Genomic DNA, 20,956 nt, shown 5'->3' with positions numbered 1-20,956 from the left:
CGCTTGAGGTTGGCCCGTTCTAAGGGGTTTTGTAATTCCCTACAGTGCTCTCAACCCCATCACTGAACCACGCATGTAGGCCTCTGATCTCTGTCCCTTCATTTAACTGCAAACTGTTATCACCAACCCCTGATATTCCTAACTTGATGTCCTTGTCAAATTGCAAGCCTGCTGGCAAAGATGCTCCTGCCCCCCTTTTTCAAATGAATTTTATTTCTCAGTTGCAGTCCTTGTTCTTTAATAATGGATCCATGGCTATAAAAGTAAAAATGTTGTCTGTGAAACCAGTGGTATAGCCAGCTACGCATCCAGTACTACCTCAATCTTTCCTCTTCACCTGTAGATCAAAGAGAATACCAGGGCTCTCATGTTCTCCACTTTTGTCCCCAGATGTTTGCAATCTTTCTTGATCTACACCTTTCTTGGCAGTGTCACTGGTGCCCGCATGAATGAGCAACAAAATGGCAACAGTCCAAGGGCCAAACATGACAATTTTTTTTTTTAAACAGTTACATCAAAAGCTGTTTGTTCTTTCTCACTTTATTATCCTTTCAGCTTTTTTTTAAAAACCCAAAGTTATCAGATTGTGACAGATACAGTCCATTTTCAATCACTCCTCCTTTAGTTACTTGATTTCAAAATATAATGTCATTAGGTGTGTATTAGGTAATGGTGTTCTCTTGCTGTTGTTTTAGCTCCTCAACCTACCATCACTTTGAGCGGAAATCAAAGTATTTCCCAAGCAGACTAATGGTTATTTCTGGAGCTCCTCAAAACACCACTGTCCCCTCCCCCTACCCCCAACAAAACAAAACCACACAAAAAAACCCAAACAAAAACAACAACCAAAAAACAAAATATCAAAACCAACCCACACCTGTTGCTAACCATTAGATAGCAAAAAAAATATTAACTTTCCAAAGTGGTATTTCCCTTCAAAATGCTAATCAGATTACCCAGCTGAAACCAAAGGACAAGAAAGCTTCATCATCTCTACTAAAAATAGTTTCCAGTATTATCTGAACACCAGCAGACAGAAGTTACAGAACTCAGTTATACATGCAAAAAATACATTTACGTAATGCATTAATGTAAATGCACATTACGAACCCAATTTTAAAATGAAGAAGTTAACGATCAAGATTTTAAAAGACTCACCTTGAAGATCTTACTTGCTTGCCGAACTTCTTCCGACTACAGCATTTTCCACAAGAGCTGATTAAAAGCTAACTGATCCTACTAGCAGTTTTACTCTTTGTCATCTGTTCAGTGCTCTATCCTGAATTTCTAGCCATGACTTAACACCTGGAGTTTCCAGTCAAGGCCATGCTTCCTAACTTCTTGGTTCATAATGGGCTCTAGTATGAGGCAAGACAATTTCCATCTGACATGAGGGGTTGGGGTAAAGCCATAAATTAGGTCTGGTTAAAAATGAAGTTTTCCTCATAACCACATTGGGCAAACTGGTTGATTCAAGTGTCTGGCCAAGCAGAAATACCACAGGCAGTAGAGACTACAGGTCTATTACTAAAAATGTCAACCACCAATGACACATCCGGTGTAAAATGAAATAACATCAAGTGACTTGCATTTAAAAAACTGTTTATATGATACCAACAAACCTTGTTGTTGAATGATTCTCAATCAGGTACCAGGCAGCCGAAAAGTTTTCACTAGTGAAGTCAGCACTCATGCCAGGAAACAGTGCCTCTAAATCTTTTTGAGGAAATCTGCCTCTGAAAAATGAACATTCCTTCCTTCAGTGAGACATATCCTAGCAAATATGTTACAATTACAACTGTCACATTAAAAACCAACCAACCAACCAAAAGCCCAAATGCAATTCAAACAAATCACGTTCCAGCAAGATGTAAATTTGTATATCACCATGACATTAAATTTGGTATTACAGACACATGTAGCATGACTGGGAAAAAGAAGACTGAAATTTAATCTAAGTAAAACTAATTTTACCATTTTGTTTTCACCATTACACATTTGTCAGAAGTATTGCTCGTACAAAATGCTTCTAAAGAAAGAACTGCTGCCTTCAGAAAATGGGACTAGACAGGCTCACCATGATACTACTAACATTCAAATTCAGGACCAGTAATGCTGAATGTACTCAAAGTCAACTCTACCTTTTAAACAAGAAAATCAATACACCAAGCCAAGTAAAATAAGACACAATATTCTCTATAAACCAGGAACCAGTATCTATCTAACTTTAAGGCGATGGGACATCACCAGATTGACAGCTTGTAAGTGATCTCACACCATCATTGTCTATTGGTTCACATGCAGGATAAGTCCCACAGAAACATGAAGGAAGACACACGGACCATTCTTTTATTATATACAAACACTGAAATAAATCCTGAGTTAAAACCATCCTCTTGCAAAACAGAATACACTGATCTGTCTGTTTACAGTACACAAAACATAAAGGAAAAGTGGGTATGTCTTCAGTTAGAAACAGTGTGTTTTGTTTGTTTTTATTCAATCCTACAACGCACAAAGATAGCATGCGAGCTAATTCCTTGTGAAAGCAGATGCTCTACAATAATACAAGTAGTTTCTAAGCTACTCCTACAGAAAATGTATTGCATTTATTTTTAAGTCAGTGTAATAAAAATACTTACAGCACTTTTTGAGGAAAACATGGCAATCTTTATCCCTCAGTCCAGACACACACTTAATGCTTGGCCACGTTCATGCCACCGCGCATTCTCAGTACATCACCAGGTGCACTCACCACTCTATTCTTTACCACCAGCTGCATCTCACCTTCAGAAACTAATCATGACAAACAAGTTCACTTTTGGTCAGCCTTGAATTGGTCAGGCAGTTGTACTAGGTGATCACTGTAGGTCCCGTCCAATGAAATATAGTATTCCGTTCTAAAAATTTACTGTGTCATTTTTGGATCACACCATCAACCTCAAAAGTCAAAAAAATCCCTCTCTGATCCTCACAAGCTTGATGAATTCTGCTATAAAAAGGACACTGTACACAAATATAAACCTGCTGTACTTTGCATTTGAGATCAAATGCGGGTGGGGGTAGCAATCCAGAGTCAGTTATTGGAATTACACTTCGTATATATGAAAAGCCATTTGAATGGACACAAAAGCAATTACTTATTAGTTTTTTGGTTTTTTTTTCTTTTTTTTTTTTTTCTGTAATATAAACATGTTTCAAGATAGGTAAAGCTGTTTTTATTACAAAAAGAAAACAGCAGATTAAGTGAGGCAAATCTAAAAGTACAATTATACAGAAATGAGTTGTTTTCTGTGAGTTTCTATTCATATCTAAATGGTCATCAGTACAAGCAGGTACAAAAGACCTACATACATAATGACATGGCACAGAAGAGTTCCATCAGTAGCACCTGATTACAGCAGGGGCATGAAACAATACTTTTTAAAAATAAGCAAAAATAATCCCATGAGATGCAAGGAAAAGTGATGACAGATATGAGATATGAAAAGCAGAGAGGCAGGGAAAATAGTGCAAGAAACAAATGCTGCAAAAAACCCCTGAGTGTCCCAACATTTCTCTGTGTTCAACAAAAAAGCGATAACATGAATATAAAAATTTAGAAAGAAAAGTAGTGAGATTCAGGATTACCAATGGCCTTGAATTTCATGAATGCCAGTTAGTGAGCAGAAAATGCTGATGGAACTAAGAAGGTGAAGAAAAATCCAATTTATTCTTCCTTTAAATAAATTTTAAGATGTCTTATTTTGCATTCAAAGTAGTCAAAAGTGCATACTAGGCACATGATTTTACAGGACAGTACTTCACGTATATTACATGGCACAGCTGCCCAAAAAAGCTTTTTATTAAACCTACACATGGTAGCATCTTTGTGGACAACTACATTTTTAATGCTAAAAAACAAAAACAATTAAAAATTTACATTTTTCTCAGAAGAGATTCAGAACTCCAGTGCAAGCCCTATAAGTGCATGACACAAAACAGATTTTTGTTCATGTTTTTCAGAACTTCAGTATGTTTTTCTCAAAAGCCAAAAGAAACAGACATGACACCAAAAGCACACACACTCAACAAATACACCATTACCAAATGCTACTTATTACTGCAAGATTGCAAGATATAAGCATGACAGCTTAAGCTTGTGTATGAGCTATACAGTTCCACAGGGGTGGGGAAAAAAAACCTCACTATTTTATATATATACACGCATATATGTTGAGATAAAGACCAATAATTTAGCCAGGGATGTAATAAATTCCTGCAAATGAGTTTTGCCCACAGACAGTGGGACAGAAGTGAATGGGTTTTCTTCAGTTTGATGTTTGACTGCATTGAAAAGTTATTAGGAGCTTTTTTCCAGCAGATGTATTTGCACAGAGCCATAAATTAGCAATGCGTTTATGGCTGCTTTTATCTGTGCAGACATATTTTAGACATAGTCACAACAGAGTAGAAACATGAATGTGAATGTGTGCGGTATGTTAACAATATGTTATACTCTATGGTGTAGTATCCTTATTTTTATCATAAATTTTTCCAGTAGTTTTTCCACTAACAGATATGGGGAGCTTGGAATGACTTGCCACAGCTGTCTTCACAACAAGCTGTTCATTAAAAAGTTCAAACTGAAAGCAACTGTATTTCTAAAATGTCTGGCCAGATGTATCTAAAAAGAGACTGACTCCACAAACGCACAAGTTTGTTTCATTAACTTCCATTAGTAAGTTAAATAAATAAGTCCTTGGAAGTTGTTCTCATGAAAACTTGCTTACCGTTTACTTATAAACAAGCACATATGTGACTTGAGAATGTATTTCTGTTTTACTCATTTCAACATTATAGAGTAAATTTGAACTAGTAGCAAAAGCTGAGGTCACGCTGACATGCAATGAAATTGTTGATAATTTTTCTGTTGATTTGCTCATTATATAAAAGTAGCTTCAGGAAGCAACTCCAAATACTTAATCATTGATTAAAAAGCAATTACTGTAAAAGAAACTGGGAACCACACATCAATGCAGAAAACCTCAGAAAAAGAAGGGAGAAGTTTACCATCCATGATAACTCTACGCATTTCGTTCCCTTTACAATTTTAGCAAACACATATTGGATTTATATAGTAGAACTTTCTGGTAGGCAGACGATTTTAACCAGATCTGGTACTAGACTTCTAGTAAGCATTTTAAAGTAGTCTTATTCACCTGTCAGCAACAAATTTAAATATAAAAGTAATTAAGATTTCACATACTGTTTATATCAATGAGAACTACAATAAAAATAAATTGGGTTTCAGGCCACTATACACTTCCACTTCCCTCAAACATGTTTTGAGTATATCTAATAAAGCCCTGCTGTACTAGATGTAGTGGTCTTTGTTTTCACATAAAGATCATATGCATCTACTTTGCATTCCAAATACACACGGTACAATCAATTCACTTGTGCCGCATGTACCTATCAATATAAGTCCCCTCCTTCCACTACCCCAAACTTTAGTTTCTGTATAGCCTGACACTCAATAGATCTATTTTAACATCACAGCATATACTGGCTCTTACAAATCCTGCTACTTAACTTGTGCATATACAGAGCATTTATATCCTCCAGAAGTTTAGGATTAGTTGTGATCTCCACGGTAAATCACAGCCTCCAAGCAATCAAAATTGAGTAACAGCAACAGAACACAACTACTAATGAACACAGTCTAACTATGAATACAGCTTAGCAAGTTCTAATTTTTCTGTAAAGATTATTTTGTTCCCAGAGTTTCAGGATCTCGTAGTATGCTTTTCAGTATACATAACCATATTTGCAGATTAAAGGTAGGTCCCAAAACAGGATAGTCACCAAAGGTAACTTGAACCTCAATTCCACATGAGTTTGTAGGTCAAAAGGAGCAACTTTAAATAAACACAGATTCTGAACAGCAACCAGCATAAACAAGCTCCAGCTAGAGCTGCTGTACACTCCCCTCTCTGTCTGGTACCAGACCCCAAGAAGCAGGTTTTGTACCAGCTGTACTGTGTTAATAATGCACGCAAAAGACCCACATAAGAGACCCTGGAGTAGACTAAACATGACAAATCAGAAGGTGTTAACAAAGGTGTTTCCAACAGCAAAAAGACAAGGATGGAGCCTGGCAATTCCTCCCTAGTAGCACTGGCTTTGTCAGAAACAACAAAACAACAACTGCATTTGAGAAATGGCAGAATGCGATAAGAGATATCTACTAAGAGATCATAGGCTGGTAGCTGCAACTGATGCATCAGCCTTGCAAGCAGTAAGTATTAATGTATTTTTTAACATCATAAAATTAGGACTACATACTACTATATACTGGATCTCCCTCACGCAGGTTTGACAATTTTTCTGCATGCATCTCTGTGATAAAAGCTTCTGTGAGCCCATCATATTCAAGGATGAAATCCCGTACAAGCCACTTAAATAAATATCTAAGCCTCCAGAAAGTCTTTTCCTATCTTACGGTAGCAAGCGGATATTTACCATTAGGTGGCAGCGCAAGATCATCTGTTCCCCTCTCCCAGACCAACTCTTTTGGAAGCTGATGTGGTAAGAAGGAAGCATCTGTGTTGGGTGGGTGGATACAAAAGTACGTGGAATGTACTTAGCATGTCAGCATTTGCTTTCATGTACGACATGGATCCACCATAATGACCTCTGCTACATGCAAACCAACAAGCACTATTCAAAAGTTTTCTAACCACTGCTAGGTCTGACTGCTCTTACTGCTTTGCAGAGAATGGATTTTCTTAGACAGAGTAGGCAGGGAAGGTAGGGAACCTTTGATTAAACAAGGGCTTCTGCAGCGGGGAAAAGTATGTGACACATCTGAACAAGCAATTCATTCACAAATCTTATGTAGATCTAAATTTTCCACCAACAGATTTCAACCAGTGCCTTCACAAAACAGGCATCACATATTCTCTCCCAGAACTGTTCAAAATTCTGAACAGTCTTACGTTGCTACCAACCTGCTCTTGTAACAGATCTAAACTGTGAAAACCAACCCAAGCACTGCAACACTGTTATTGTTTGCATTTTCACATCAAGTTTCTACATTCCTCATACTGAGGTGACTACTCTGTATACACTTTTTCTTCCTGCAGGCTATTTAAGCCTTCTGTAAGAGCTTCTGGCTACATCTGCATAATAGCACAGCCAGGAATATTCCACAGGGAGGAAAGTGGCATAGTTCTACTTTGCACTTAAAGCCAACATAAAAATGATGACAGAAAACTAAAGCTTTCTATCAATCTTTACTTCATTCTGAAAATTAAAAAAAAAACCCTAGAACTCAAAGAATATTTGAAATACTTATTTTCTGGTGTGAATGAAAAACTTCATAGCATACACACAATATGCACTAAGTGACAGCAATGTAAAAAAACCCTCATCTAATTGGATCAGTTTTGTAATTTAAAAGATGAACAAGCAACTATTAGCAAGGCAGAAGAACAAATGTGTGCTAACGCTCTTGTACGAATACATTTGTGACTTACAGGATCACTGTAACATAATAACCAGCAAGTTTCACTACAGTATAAATGATTTTATTGTTTAGCAATTGAGATTATAAGTTAGCTCTACGGCAAAAAAACAATTAATGCTTGGAAAAAATTAAGAACTTATCAGCCGGAAACACTTGTTAAACTCGCAGGCTGAAAGATGATGGCTTACACATTGTGTATATATATAACATTAAAAATATCTTGCCTACGCCTAAGTAAAAAACAACCAGGAGGATGAGTGTATATCCATAGTTCTTGCTTTGCATCCTTGCAACATTTGAATATGAATAAGAGAATTACAGAGCATATTTTGAGTAGATATATTACTCCTATGATACTTCTACAGGCAGTATTCCAATTATTAATAGAATATGTTAGACCCACTATTATCTATTTCCCTTAATTCACAGTTCAAACCTTTTGCTCACTTAAATCCCAGTCACACCCAAGTAAACTCCACTCTTAAGTCTACTGAGTCAGAATAAATATTTTTTGTCCCTGTGCTTGCCTAATAATTTAATGAAACACTGTACTAAAGCACTTCCATTCATTACTTACAGGATCTTTTTTCTAGTATTTCAATGTCCCATTTGTAAAACCTTGAAAACACCCACTTGAATGATTCAAAAGCTATGATTAATTTTTAAACACATTTTAATTGGACGAAGTACCATAAACAATGTTTAAAAAGTCATAAAATGAACTTCTATAACTAAGCATAACCCATATTAAAAAAATCATAATATCACAACAGATAAGTGATCTCACTCTTCCCCATGCTGCAGATTGTCTTTTCTAGTTGCTATCAGAAATACTGTGGCCAGCAGGACTAGGGAAGTAATCATCCCCCTGTATTCAGCACTGGTGAGGCCCCACCTCGAATTCTGTGTTCAGTTTTGGATCCCTCACAACAAGAAAGTCATTGAGGTGCTGGAAAGAGTTCAGAGGAGGGCAACAAAGCTGGTGAGGGGCCTGGAGCACAAATTTGATAAGGAGCGGCTAAGGGAACTGGGGCTTGTTTAGCCTGGAGAAAAGGAGGCTGAGGGGAGACCTGATCGCTGTCTACAACTATCTGAAAGGAAGTTGTAGCATGGAGGGGGCTGGTGTCTTCTCCCAAGAAGCAAGTGACAGGATGAGAGGAAATGGCCTCAAGTTGCACCAGGGGAGGTTTAGATTGGATATTAGGAAAGAATTCTTCACAGAAAGTGTTGTCAGGCATTGGAACAGGCTGTCCAGGGAAGTGGTGGAGTCACCATCCCTGGAGGTGTTCAAAAGGTGTTTAGATGAGGTTCTTAGGGACACCGTTTAGTGCTGGAGTTAAGTTATGGTTGGACTCTATGATCCTGAGGGTCTCTTCCAACCAAAATGATTCCATGATTCTACAATTTGCTGATGACTGACAGCCACTTCCTAGAGGTAAGACTTCTTTCTCTCTTTCAGTCTGTAGTATACACACTTCCCGCCTTCTCTTCAGTGTGCTCCCATCTTGCTTATCCCTAGCCTATTTTCTCACATCTGTTTTTCTCCATGGTTCTCTCTTTAAATGTTTCATTTGTTTGCTGCTATTTGCATAACCAATACAAGTCACTGCCTTCCTTTCCATATTAGCCATTGTGCTGCAAGGGTTGTAATTCCCACCAAGTCAGAGCGATGACAAACACTTCAGCTTCAAAGTGAAAATACAGCTCAATTTACACACATTTAAAAATAGTTTAAAGAGGCCAAAGGTATTAATAAAGTAGCAACCCATTATGCTGCAGAGTCCCATAACCTTGTATACACAACTGTTCTTCATCACATTAGGCTTTCTTTTCTTTTAAAGCATCTCAAAATCCTAAACATTTTTATCAATTCTTGTGACAAATTATTGCCATGTCTAGTCATGGTTAATGGTAATATCTTGCCTATCCACTCCCTTCCTTAATTTATAATTGCCTGTTTTCACTGCCTTGTACAACTGCTCAATAACTCACCTACCTCACACATCAAGCACTTGCAAACATGTGAGTTTAATTAAACTATATGGTGTTAGAGATGATCTTACAAAAGTAATGACCACATTGCTTCAAATTTTCAACTAAATTACAAAAGATTTTCCACTGGGAAGATACAGAATGTAATGAAACAGAGAATGTTCCATCTATAGTCAAATGTATTAACACCGTTCTGTCACTCACAGCACAAGGGCAGACCAGGCTTTTCCTCTCTTTCCCTGTTTCTCTCCCCTCTCCACAACTTACCCCTCAAACCCTCTACACAATTACTTGTTATATTAACTAGTGTTCCTTCTCTCAAACTGGTCATTTTCAACAGTAGTGCTTGCCATAATCTTCATGCTTCACCTCCAATGAACTTGGAGGTGAACCTGGGGATCACCAAACTAGACCTGATATTATGCCTGCCCAAAGATTTCCCTATTTCCCACCCACCCAAAGGTTATTTGCTATTTGTATTTAGATATTTCTGACTTTTTTTTTTCCCCACACAAAATCTGAGGTTTCATTAACATGATATTTTCTAATGCTTTCAGATGAAACATTTCAAATATAGCACAGCTGGTTTCCTATTTAACAAACATCCAAAGAGATGATTGTAAATTAAACAAATACTAAACTAATGCTGTTTAGGTTTCTAGAAGATAATTCTTAATCTATCACAATGACACTGTCTTAAAGTTAAGAACTATATATTTAGGTTATGAAGTCAAATACCGCATTAGAAGTTTTGTTAAAAAAAAAGAACAAATTAAAAGTAACTGTGTCATAACCATGGTATTTACAGAAAGAAGTATTGTGAAAAACCTATAGATAGAGCACTATGCAACAGAACTAGTTATCTTGACTTAAATCCCAGATTAAATATTGGAAAAGGTTCAGGGGTTCAAACAACAAAGAACTAAAGCAGAGAAAATTAGTTTTAATGTCAGCCTGTCACAACTATTTCTTACAGTGTTTGAGAACATACTATATGGGCTTTGAGATCAAGTGCTTAATTGAAAAAGTAACTAGACAAAATTAATATATCGTCATTTTAAAGGAGACTTGCTACCATAAGGTTGATTAAAAACTTTCTTCTGTGCAATGCCAATAGAATATATCACATGGATTAAAGAACTACAAAAAAAAAATCAGTGAAGAAACAAACCTGAGAACAACTGTAGGTAAAGTTTAAAGTTTTAGTAAAGCCCATGTTACTCTTTCACCAGTATTTGCATCATCACCAATAAAATAACTTTATCATCATTAATTTTTTATAATTGGTAAAAACCTTAAGAAGAAAGACTACCACGTAGACTGAGAAGACAGAGTTATCAAGGAAGCAACAAACAGAGGAAAACAGTCAAATATAAAAAGATATATCTAGGATAAAGGAATCCAGGCCATCCCTACACAATAACAAGCAACCGTGCCAGCTGCAAAAAGTAGCAATTCAAGAGAATTGGCTAACAAGCCACTCACTACTAGTTACCAGTGCAGCACTAAGGTAAAATGGATTATCTTTTTAATATTATTTTCTGGTTGGTTGTTTTTTTGGTGTCTGTTTTGTTTGTGGGTTTTGTTTGTTTGTGTTGTGGTTTTGTTTTGTTTGGTTTTTTAATCATGAACAGGGTAGGGACTGCGGAGGAGGGACAGGAAGTCTTCTAGTAAGATGGTGGAATACTGTCCGCAGTCCCAGACTCCACATTTTATCAGGATTGGAAAACTGGAGATGATGAAAGATGTACCTGTCAGATGTTATGCAAGAGGCTAGAGAAAAACACTTACAAAGAGACCAAAATCTTCAACTTATGACAAAAAATAGCTTAGTACTTTGAAAAGAAAAAAAAAACCAAACATATCCAAACTAGGCAAAAAATACACAGCCAGAGATGGAAGGTGATGATGGATCCACTAGAAATCCATCACAGATTTTGCAAAAGTGCAATTTCCCCATCAGAACAAGGTAACAATGAACCCTGCAGATTTTCTCCAATGTGCACTACCTCACAAACAGAGTAGTCAGCACATGAGACCCCTCGTAATCCTTTAATCTTAAGTAGCCTTTGGTTTTGGTAGAGTTGGTATCTTGATGAAGAGAAATATCATTTCTGATGCTATTTGTAGGAGCTGGGCAGGTTTGGAGCTCTAAGAGTGTCCCGCTCAAAGCCCTCTAATTCCATTTTTCACTCACTATAAAGTTCTTATTTCAGAAAAAAATGTCATAAATTCCACCATACTTATGAACCAAAGTAAGGAAGTCTGTGGGCTGGAAAATGGTATTAAAATTTCAATAAAATAAACTACTTGATGTGGTATAATAAATCACATTTTACAGTGCAATTTTACCAACAGATAGCAATCTAAACATCCTTAAAAGCCCCATGAAACTCAAATGCAACAGTAACTATTCCATAAGGACAATGTACCCAGAGCCTTAGGTTATTTATCAATCCTCAAAATCTAAACATCACTAGGGTTCAATATATCAGGCTTTCAGATTATCTACAGTTCTAATTGATGATCCAAAAATGAGGATTATGAAGTAGGCTAGAACGTGCACCAACAACTGTTTTGAGTAGCAAATAAATATATGTATGTATTTTTAAATCTTTCCCTGCCCTGTAAACCATTAAACTTTTCTGGAATTCACAAAAGCACATATAGTGAAAACCAGTAAAAAAGTGGATTAAAGGCATTTGGTACTCACTTGTCTATCTCAATACCAAGCGGATTAGCTGGACGTAGGGACAAGGGGGGAATCCCTTTGTTCCTATCAGTGCGCATGTCATAATAGTTCATTTCATCCACCCAGACAGCAGACTGATCCAAGATACCTAGAGAAAACAAAGCACAGATCCTTAAAACAACAAGGGCGGTCCAGCACCATCAACTCCCAACATACTGAATTAATTTGAAAAATCCTGATAAATATAAAATGCATGCCTAGGTAATATACTGCAAGACGTATGGCAAAACAACCTGGATGCAATTAGGCTAAATTATTTTATTATAGCTGCTGAAAAGGTATTCATGGCCGGGCATCAAACATTACCCTCTTACAGAGTGCCCAGTTTCATGTACATTAAGAGCATTTGCCTGATCACAAACTATTAGTATTTTTAATTCCTCCAAGTCTTCTGGTATTTGCCCAAACCTCATCATCTACTACTTTCAAACCAAGCAATTACCTCACAGTCTTCTTATTTGCATATTTTAGACAAGAGCCCTTTTCTGTGCCACTTGCTAACCAAAAAGTAATTGAACCTTATCCACATGTCAAGCTTGGTGACTCAAAGGACACAGGACTGACATTTCCCCCCCACCCCAAAGCCTTGGCACAGACAATGCATAAAGGTGAGGCACAATAGGTCTTGACTCTCAGCCAAAAATGGAGCCAGCCATATTCTTGGCCATCCCCTTCTTTAACACACCCATCAGATACTCAATACCAGAAATTACCCCATCCCCACTCTCACCTCCACTCTCGCCCATGTTTTTAAATTATCACTTCCCTCTCATCACCAAAAGCCTCACTGTGTAACATTTGCACTTGATTCACTTTTCTATTATTAACATCTTAGTACAGCTTGGGAGAAACTGTGTGTTATTTAACCGTCTCTGAATCTCAGAGAACAAAAGCCTAAAACAGTTCTTGTGGGAACCTCTAGGTTAGAAAAGATAAATATCCAACTTCATCAATGAGGTGTTCTGAAAGAAACATTTTCAATCCAGAGGGTATTTAGGCTGGATTCTAGATTAAGCAGAGGTCCTAGACTGCCTGGCAACATCATTTCAATGGTTAAGCATCTCATGAGAAATACTTAAGACTTTCCGTCTTGCAGGATGGTTTGAATTACAAATAAGAAACGGCACTGAGGACTCAACTTTCTTTAAAGGATTAGCTGTCAGCTCAGGATTTAGGTATAAAGCTCATGAGCTGGTTTACATTTTGTATTTATCTAGTACACTTTAAAGTAATTACTGGATCTGTTACGAATTTTTTTTTAAATTTTAGAAGTTTAGTGCTACTAGCTACAGAAAAATAAAGGGCTACTTTTCATTAGTCATTGAAGGTTTTATCAGGATATTGAAATGGGCTGATGAATTCCACATATACCATTATTATATATATATTTTTATATATATATATATATATATTTGCACATTCTATTGGTGTACTCTGCTTTTTCTAAACAATTGAAGATCGTCCTGATGTGGATCCATTTTAAACATACATTTTATTTAAAGAGGCACTCGGTCATACATTTGTTTAACAAAGAAAACAGATGTGAATTTGAACAAGAAAAATACCTATTTTTTCAGGTTTAAGGAGTTTGAAGGAAACAGTTGAAGTCCCTTTGCCACCAGACTTTGTAGTGACAATAATGTCTCCCTTGTCATTTTTAGCCTGTCCAACTCGACACACAATTTTACTGGCAGACATCCATTCAGCAGTCAGCAGACAGTTGTGCCCACAGATTGTTAAACCTGGCAAAAAGAAAAAAGAAATACCCTACTGTGAACAGAAGTATCTTTTGAAATTCTGCAATGCAAATACACTTATGATGCTTCATATATTTTACATAAATATATGCCTCTTCTCCAGTCCTTTACAGCCAACTACAGTGAGTCACAAATATATTTTTCAGATGTTCCCAAGGTGGCTTCAGGTCTTTTTTTTCTAGTGACACCTCATGAGACACATGCAGTGCTGCTTGAAGCTTATTTTAATCTCTTCCACCAGTTATGGGCTACTGTAGCTTTTACTTCATGTTGTACAATACATCTTCTGTCTGCAAGACACATAGACAACTGTTGTTCAGTATTGCATTTACATGAAACTTCCTATCAATACTGTGTGCAAAGTCTTTCACAAATCCACTCCCTATGACGGAGGAGAGGGGGGAAGGGGAATGGAAAATCCCTTAACACTTAAGAGTCAAGGTAGTCCTTAATATAAGGTCCAAGGCTCCCTGGAATGTCATGTCAAATCAGTCTGACCAGGTGATCAGTCTGATCAATCAGTCTGATCGATACTGGTCAGATCAGGACTCTGGATGCTGGAATAGATGGATTGTTTCTTAGATCTCGAACAAGAATTTCCATATTCCGAATTGGAGTTTTGTTATCCTGAAGAACTGGCAAGATCTTAATTTCTATAGCATTGATTTGCAGAACAATTTCATTGGGCTCCTCTTAAATTAATGCCTTACCTAGAAACATTTTGCCTTATGTCCAAAACGACAAGGCCATACTAGTGTGTAGACTATAGTGAAGTACAAATTAGGCAGGCACAGCAGATCCTCCCCTGTCGGCCTGGCTTTTGTTTTTAATTTCTAGAAATCTCTGACCAATTTAAAAATAGTTACAGACAGAAAAGGGTCAGCATATGTGGCTCAATACCAAAGCTTCACACTTTCTCTCACAAGTTAAGTCCCTGACATTACACAGCAGACAAATTTGGCAGTTTTCATGGTTGTCAGATGTAAAAATGCCCTGCTTCCTGCCAAAAACTATTTTGAAAATGAAAATAAAAAAATAAAAAATAGATAGGGACTGAATCTTATTACAACTGAAAGTAATTTTACTTAAGCAAAGTAGATTTCTTTCTTAAAAGATGCCTGAATAAAGGGTGGGGGGTGGGGAGCAAAACAGAATACACACACAAAAAAGTCTTGAAATAAAAAACATTTTTTGGTTGTTATTTATTTGCGACATTTTAACCATGCCAGTTTTTGCTTTTCAGAGGGGAATTTAAAAAACCACACAATTATGATGCATGGGTTTTAACCTCACGTTATACTATTACATCTCTTCTGGTTTTATGGTAGCAAGTTCTCTGAAAGACGAGATAACAGTAGGATAGAAGACTAACTGAAATAATTTGTCTGAACCGTTCATAAAGAGGTTTTCACCCTAGAATTCCAAAGGTCTGAATTCAGGCTTAAATGAAGTAATACTTTAAAATCAACATCTGAGCTACAGCAATTTAGTAGGGTAAAATTTTTTGAACAAGTGTTTTAGAGATCCTTGTATCAATTACTGTCTACTCATCCGAGGTTCTCGAGCTTTCGCTCTCAAGAGAAGATCACCAGATCTGACATTTCTGAAATGAAGCGGAATAGCCTTTGTCTGTCTCTTGAAAACACAGAAGATCGTAAGTCTCTATTAACAGTTCATATAACACAGTAAATACAGTAATGGCACAAGACAATTTCTAAAACAAAGCCATGTTAAGTGAGACCTTTTAGTGGCAGAGATACAACTTCTTTTTTTTTTTCTCCAAAAAGATAAAACTTGTCTTTAAATAAAATTTCATTTTAATATGTTGCATGGTACAAAGACCTTTGAGAACGTCATACTCAGGTTCTCGCTTTTATGTGCCTTTTAATAAATAGGCACAAGCAATTATCTTACTGAGACTTTCCAATTTTGGTTAAGTTTTTTACAATGCCGACAAAATAGAACTGCAATCGTCTTAAAAGAAAAACTAAACCTTGAGAGCATAAATGTTACCAGTATATCCTAGATTTGACTTTTTGTACCATGAGCTATAGAGTTACAAATAAAGTTTATTTGTTGTCAAAGATACAAAGAGATTACCAGAAGGCTCTCTCTTAAAATGAAACAAAAAGGCATATTCTTATATTATGTGATATTCTTTATATATATATATGTATAAAGTTTCTTGCTTTTCCTTTTACTCTAATGTATCTCAAACAGCAGACTAAACTTTGTAAAACTCTCATGCAAACTTCTTTAAATCTCATGCCTACAAAGGCTCAGTTTTGCAAGTATTTCTATTCAAGACACAGGGAATATTTACCTGTCTAATTTAACCATGAAAAGAAGTTTTCACATGTCTGGGGCCTTAGCCAATAACTGAAGAAAGCCTAAAATTGAGCCAAGAAAAAAAACACGGCAATCTATTTTTTTTTTTTTTTTAATCTCAAAGCATGAGATTATTAGCAGCCATGTGTTACAAGAAAAAAAAAAGAAAAAACATTAACAGTTGGTCAGCCATAATACCGAGGCACAGTTCAAGAGATGTCTTCCTTCCAAGAACCTAGCACGGATGACTCCTAAGATGATCATACCAATGAACTACTAAGGTTATCCAAGTCGATCAACCACACAAATACACAGAAATAGACTCACCTCTAACATCATCAGTTATTTGATTTTTTCTCAACAAAAATTCATTAGTGTAATGCAATCTTGTCTAGCAGCTCAGGAAAACACTACTTCCATTTTTGAGAGACAGCAGACCGAAGCGAAGGGGAAAATAGTAGTAGCTTATGCTTGGCTATGAAGTTCATTGTGGTGGCCAAGAATGGAATTCGGGAATCTTGGTTTACAGCCATGAAGTGAAACATTGTTTCTAGCAAAGCCAAACAAAATACCAATGGACTTCAGAGGAGTCACGATTCCACAACAAATTAGATAAATTGTCTCTAACATGAATACTGGAGTACACATATGCTTAACTTCCAAAAGAAATAAGGGAAATTCCAGTAGTTACAGTTAACTTGGATTTCCAGAATTTTTTACAAAGTCATTCTTGAAAGGCTTAAGAAAATTAAGCAGCTATAGCATATGAGCCTTAAATGGATAAATAATTTGTTAAGAAAGAAACAGGGCTACAGTAACTGGTGTGTTTTCACTGAGGAAAGTTTCCACAGCATACATGGTAGGATCACTTATGTTCAATATATTCATAAATGACAAAGAGGTTACAATGTTTGTTGATGATATTAATTTACTCAGAATGTAAAGATTGTAAAAAGTAGAAAAAATGTGGAAGAGACCTCATGAGACTGAGTGGATGAACTATAATGTAGATGCTATAAAACAGTAGCTGAAATTCAGTGAACAAAGACATGATGCACACAGGCAAAACCTTAAATTCACAGATGACAGCCTCAGACAGACTACTAACTCTCAAGCATTAAATCATGGGACTATAATAGAATAAAAAACCATCATCTCAGTGCTTAGTAGGAGTTATACAGAAAACAGAATCCTATGGAAGAAATACAATACAAAAGCAAGAGTACAGTATTATGGCACAGTGCATTCACATCCTCAATAGTGCATGTAACCAAGATGATGTTTACCCACGACTGGCAGCGAAACCAGAAGAGATTCACTGAAGAGCAACAAGAAAGGTCAAAGACACATGCAGAAAATTTAAATGTGCTAGGACTTTTCAGTCTGGGAAAGGGGCAACAGAGAAATTATAATCAAGACATGTATGGTCAGGAGAATCAGAGAAAACTGCTTGTTCCCTCTTTCAATGCCACAGCTATGACAATTCAAATGAAGTTACCATGTTAAAATCAAGGCAGCGAAGGAAATGGTTCTTCACATAATGTGAAGATAAATCATTGAACCTGTTTTGTCATAACATTCTTGATACATTGAAAACACTTCTGATAGGAAAGTCTCCATGCTGAAATTCTCAATGCCTGGGAAAGTAAGAAAGCAGCATCACATTTATTCTCTTCCAGTACACTCTCATAGGTATCCACTCTTACTGTTTAGCATGAGATGTTAAGTCAGGTTAAGGGCTCATCTAGCAGAGCATGGTCATTCTGATTAGTTACACATTGAGCAGCATTCTTCAATTTATGGATTCAAGCACCTACTTGTGAAAAGGGCATTTCTCATACCATGCAACATGGACTTTACCACACAAAAAAAATTCTCTAATCAAATCCTAAATGTGACAACCTACAATCTCAAAAGAAAGAGGTTGTTTTTTTTTTTTTTTCAACTTACCTATGAGGTCTGTAGGTCCAGTCCCCAAATTTTCTCCTCTAATTGTCACTTTTGTCCATGAGATGCCCTCATTGGGAGAGATGCCAGTTACAAGTGGGGGCTGCCGTGCTCGAGACATGATGACTATTCAGTTACTGAAAACTGAGTTGCTTTTATCTGTTCAGCAAGAAACAATCATTTAAAAGCAATAATTACATTATGTAAAAGTTATTTAAAACCTTTTAAGCTGTTCTTCTAAAACGATAGCAAAACATGAATGTAAACATGGAACACCACTCTCAAAGCCTTTTTGCCACATAGTCATAAAACAATAAAGAATACTTACACCTTCTTTGTACTTCTACTGTTTTTAATTAAGTATACCTCTAGTTCTGAACTGTAAAGAAAAAGTATATCCAGAAAAATACTAAACCCTCAAAATGCTTAATGAAACTAAACATACACGCCAAATCACTTATGTCAGAATTCAAACCAGCCTATTCAATCCTCTATTATTGTATTCCTTAGAAAGTTTAGAATTTCTAAGCTAAGGAATAGACTATGATTACATATTGGGACAACTTCCCCATCAAAATTAGACTTACTGGCACAGTCAGTCACATGGGAAGAAGCCCCCAGCATTTATTTGTATAAAGCATCAACATTTACATAAACTGAGAAAAATCAAAACATTACTTACAGACACTACACTAGCAAAGAATATCAACAAATAATATCTCAACAGATTAGCAAAAACATACATAAAATTATCAACCAAGCACTTCCAGAAGAATATTCCTTTGCACCTGCCATTAGGTATCAACTCAAACCAGTTAAATCTCTGTAATACAAACACCAATATGGTAGACATGTTACGCGGCCTATATTTAGTTTACTACGCAACTGATCACAAATTCCTACGGCTTATCAGAAGTTTCCTTAGTGCAGCTCTGTAGCTACAAGCAGATTAGTATAAACTGAAGCACATTAGCTCCCAGCTTCTCCACATTTTGACACTTACTAAACATGGAGCCTCCTCGTAAGTAGACAGGTCCTACAAAAGTCATAGAAGTGGCAAAAGCATTTATTGTAAGGACTTGTATGGTAATTCTGCATTACTTATCCCATTTCACGACCCTTCACAGAATCATATAGAACAGTTTGGGTTGGAAGGGACCTCTGGAGATCATCTAGTCCAACCCATCTGCTAAAGCAGGTTCACCCAGAGCAGATCACACAGGAATGTGTCCAGGTGGGTCTTGAATGTCTCCAGAGAAAGAGATTCCACAACCTCTCTTGAATTCTTCTACCAAGACACAACAACAACTTTAAAATTCCTAGTAAAAGAAAAATCATTTGATATTCTGGAACTTCAAAAAGTTATTACGATCAGTTTATAATAGGAAGCCATCTGCACTGGAAAGGTAAGAACCAAAAATAACCTACAGGAAATGTATGTATTTCTAAGAAGGAGAAATCTGTGCTCTGACAAGAAGAGTCCCCTCCCTCCTGCCCTACTCCTATATCTTTTCCCAAAACTGTTTTTTCCGCCTCACCTCACTTCAAAACTGAGGCCAGGCCCTAGTCTTGCTTTTTTCCCCTCTGACTTCTTATCCATAAATTCAAGCAGGGAGGGAGAGGGGTGTTAATATCCCAATTCTCTTTTCAGATCTGGATACCTTGGTAATTCCTCTTCCCTACCTCCCGTTCCTTACCCCAAGCCTTCTTGCCCAAACAGCCCACCTGTGCTACTGTTGATCCACTTCCTCGCCACAGGAGAAAATGACAGACCGGGTGTTCTGTCAAGATCCCCAGTCCTGGAGTCACCAGGCTTGCCCAGCTCTCCTCTCAACTGCACTGCATTCAAAGCTACATTACCACAGTATCACCTGACAAAACAGTGGGCAGCACAATAGAAATAAGTTTCCCACTTCCTGTTGCTAAACCTAATACTGGAGCAATCAGAATCCAAAATTACAGGCGAAGTCTTGCTTATTCCTATACAAGATGCATATGCACAGAAGTTCAGACCTTTCAGAACCTAAAGTTTCCTCTGGAGTCCTATGTAAAGAGGATGTTAGAGAAGAATCAGGTGTCTAAGTTTACCTAGAACATGGAGGACAAACGGCATCTATTCCTCATGATCTTATCTATGTAGTCTTTGCAGCTTTTGTCACAGATCCGCAGGAGAGCTCGAAGTTTAACAACAGTTGTAAAGAAGCAATGGGGTTGTACCACCCACACAAATCTAGTCAACTTCTGCAGGAAGCAGCAGATACCAGTAAGACAACTTCTGAGCAATTTTTTCATAAAGTTTTATCAGTAAAGTGTTATTAGTAACATAGATGTAAAAATCCATCCTCAGGAGCTCAGTGGTAATATGGGGAGGAAGACATCTTGAGGAAAACAAGTAAAATGGAAGCTACTTTGGCATTATTTGTTTGATTTTCTACGCTCCACACATCCCCCGCCCCTCCCCCCCCCCCAGTTCCCTTGCATTGCAGTCATTGTTTCTTTCAAAATATTAATACCTAGCACACAGGTAATTGGTTTGAATCAGCACCAAAATTCAAAAGTAATATTACAACATATTTTTCTGGATTTCAGAAATTGGCACTAGATCTCCCTTCATGATGAGCTGAATAAATGTAATAAAAATGCTGAGCCTCCTGAGGTCTAATATTTCTT

The 20,956-nt window shown here is 36.9% G+C and overlaps 1 protein-coding gene across 2 annotated transcripts in view; it reads right to left on the bottom strand.

Moving 5' to 3' along the window:
* The window catches only part of EXOC2 (exocyst complex component 2), a 130,545-nt gene that overhangs the window by 98,679 nt on the left and 10,910 nt on the right, over positions 1–20,956 (bottom strand). For both annotated transcript variants that reach the window (XM_071804532.1, XM_065832003.2), the window contains exons 2-5: positions 18,290–18,445; positions 13,820–13,996; positions 12,216–12,342; positions 1,623–1,736 (exon numbers count right to left, since the gene is read on the bottom strand). In XM_071804532.1, the coding sequence (XP_071660633.1) occupies positions 1,623–1,736; positions 12,216–12,342; positions 13,820–13,996; positions 18,290–18,407 (536 nt within the window). In that variant the 5' untranslated portion in view covers positions 18,408–18,445. The remainder of the gene's footprint in view (positions 1–1,622; positions 1,737–12,215; positions 12,343–13,819; positions 13,997–18,289; positions 18,446–20,956) is intronic.

Source organism: Patagioenas fasciata, chromosome 2, assembly GCF_037038585.1.
Source record: "Patagioenas fasciata isolate bPatFas1 chromosome 2, bPatFas1.hap1, whole genome shotgun sequence".
Taxonomy (NCBI): domain Eukaryota; kingdom Metazoa; phylum Chordata; class Aves; order Columbiformes; family Columbidae; genus Patagioenas; species Patagioenas fasciata.
Note: the sequence above shows the minus strand (reverse complement) of the source record. Positions and strands in the feature narration are given on the sequence as shown.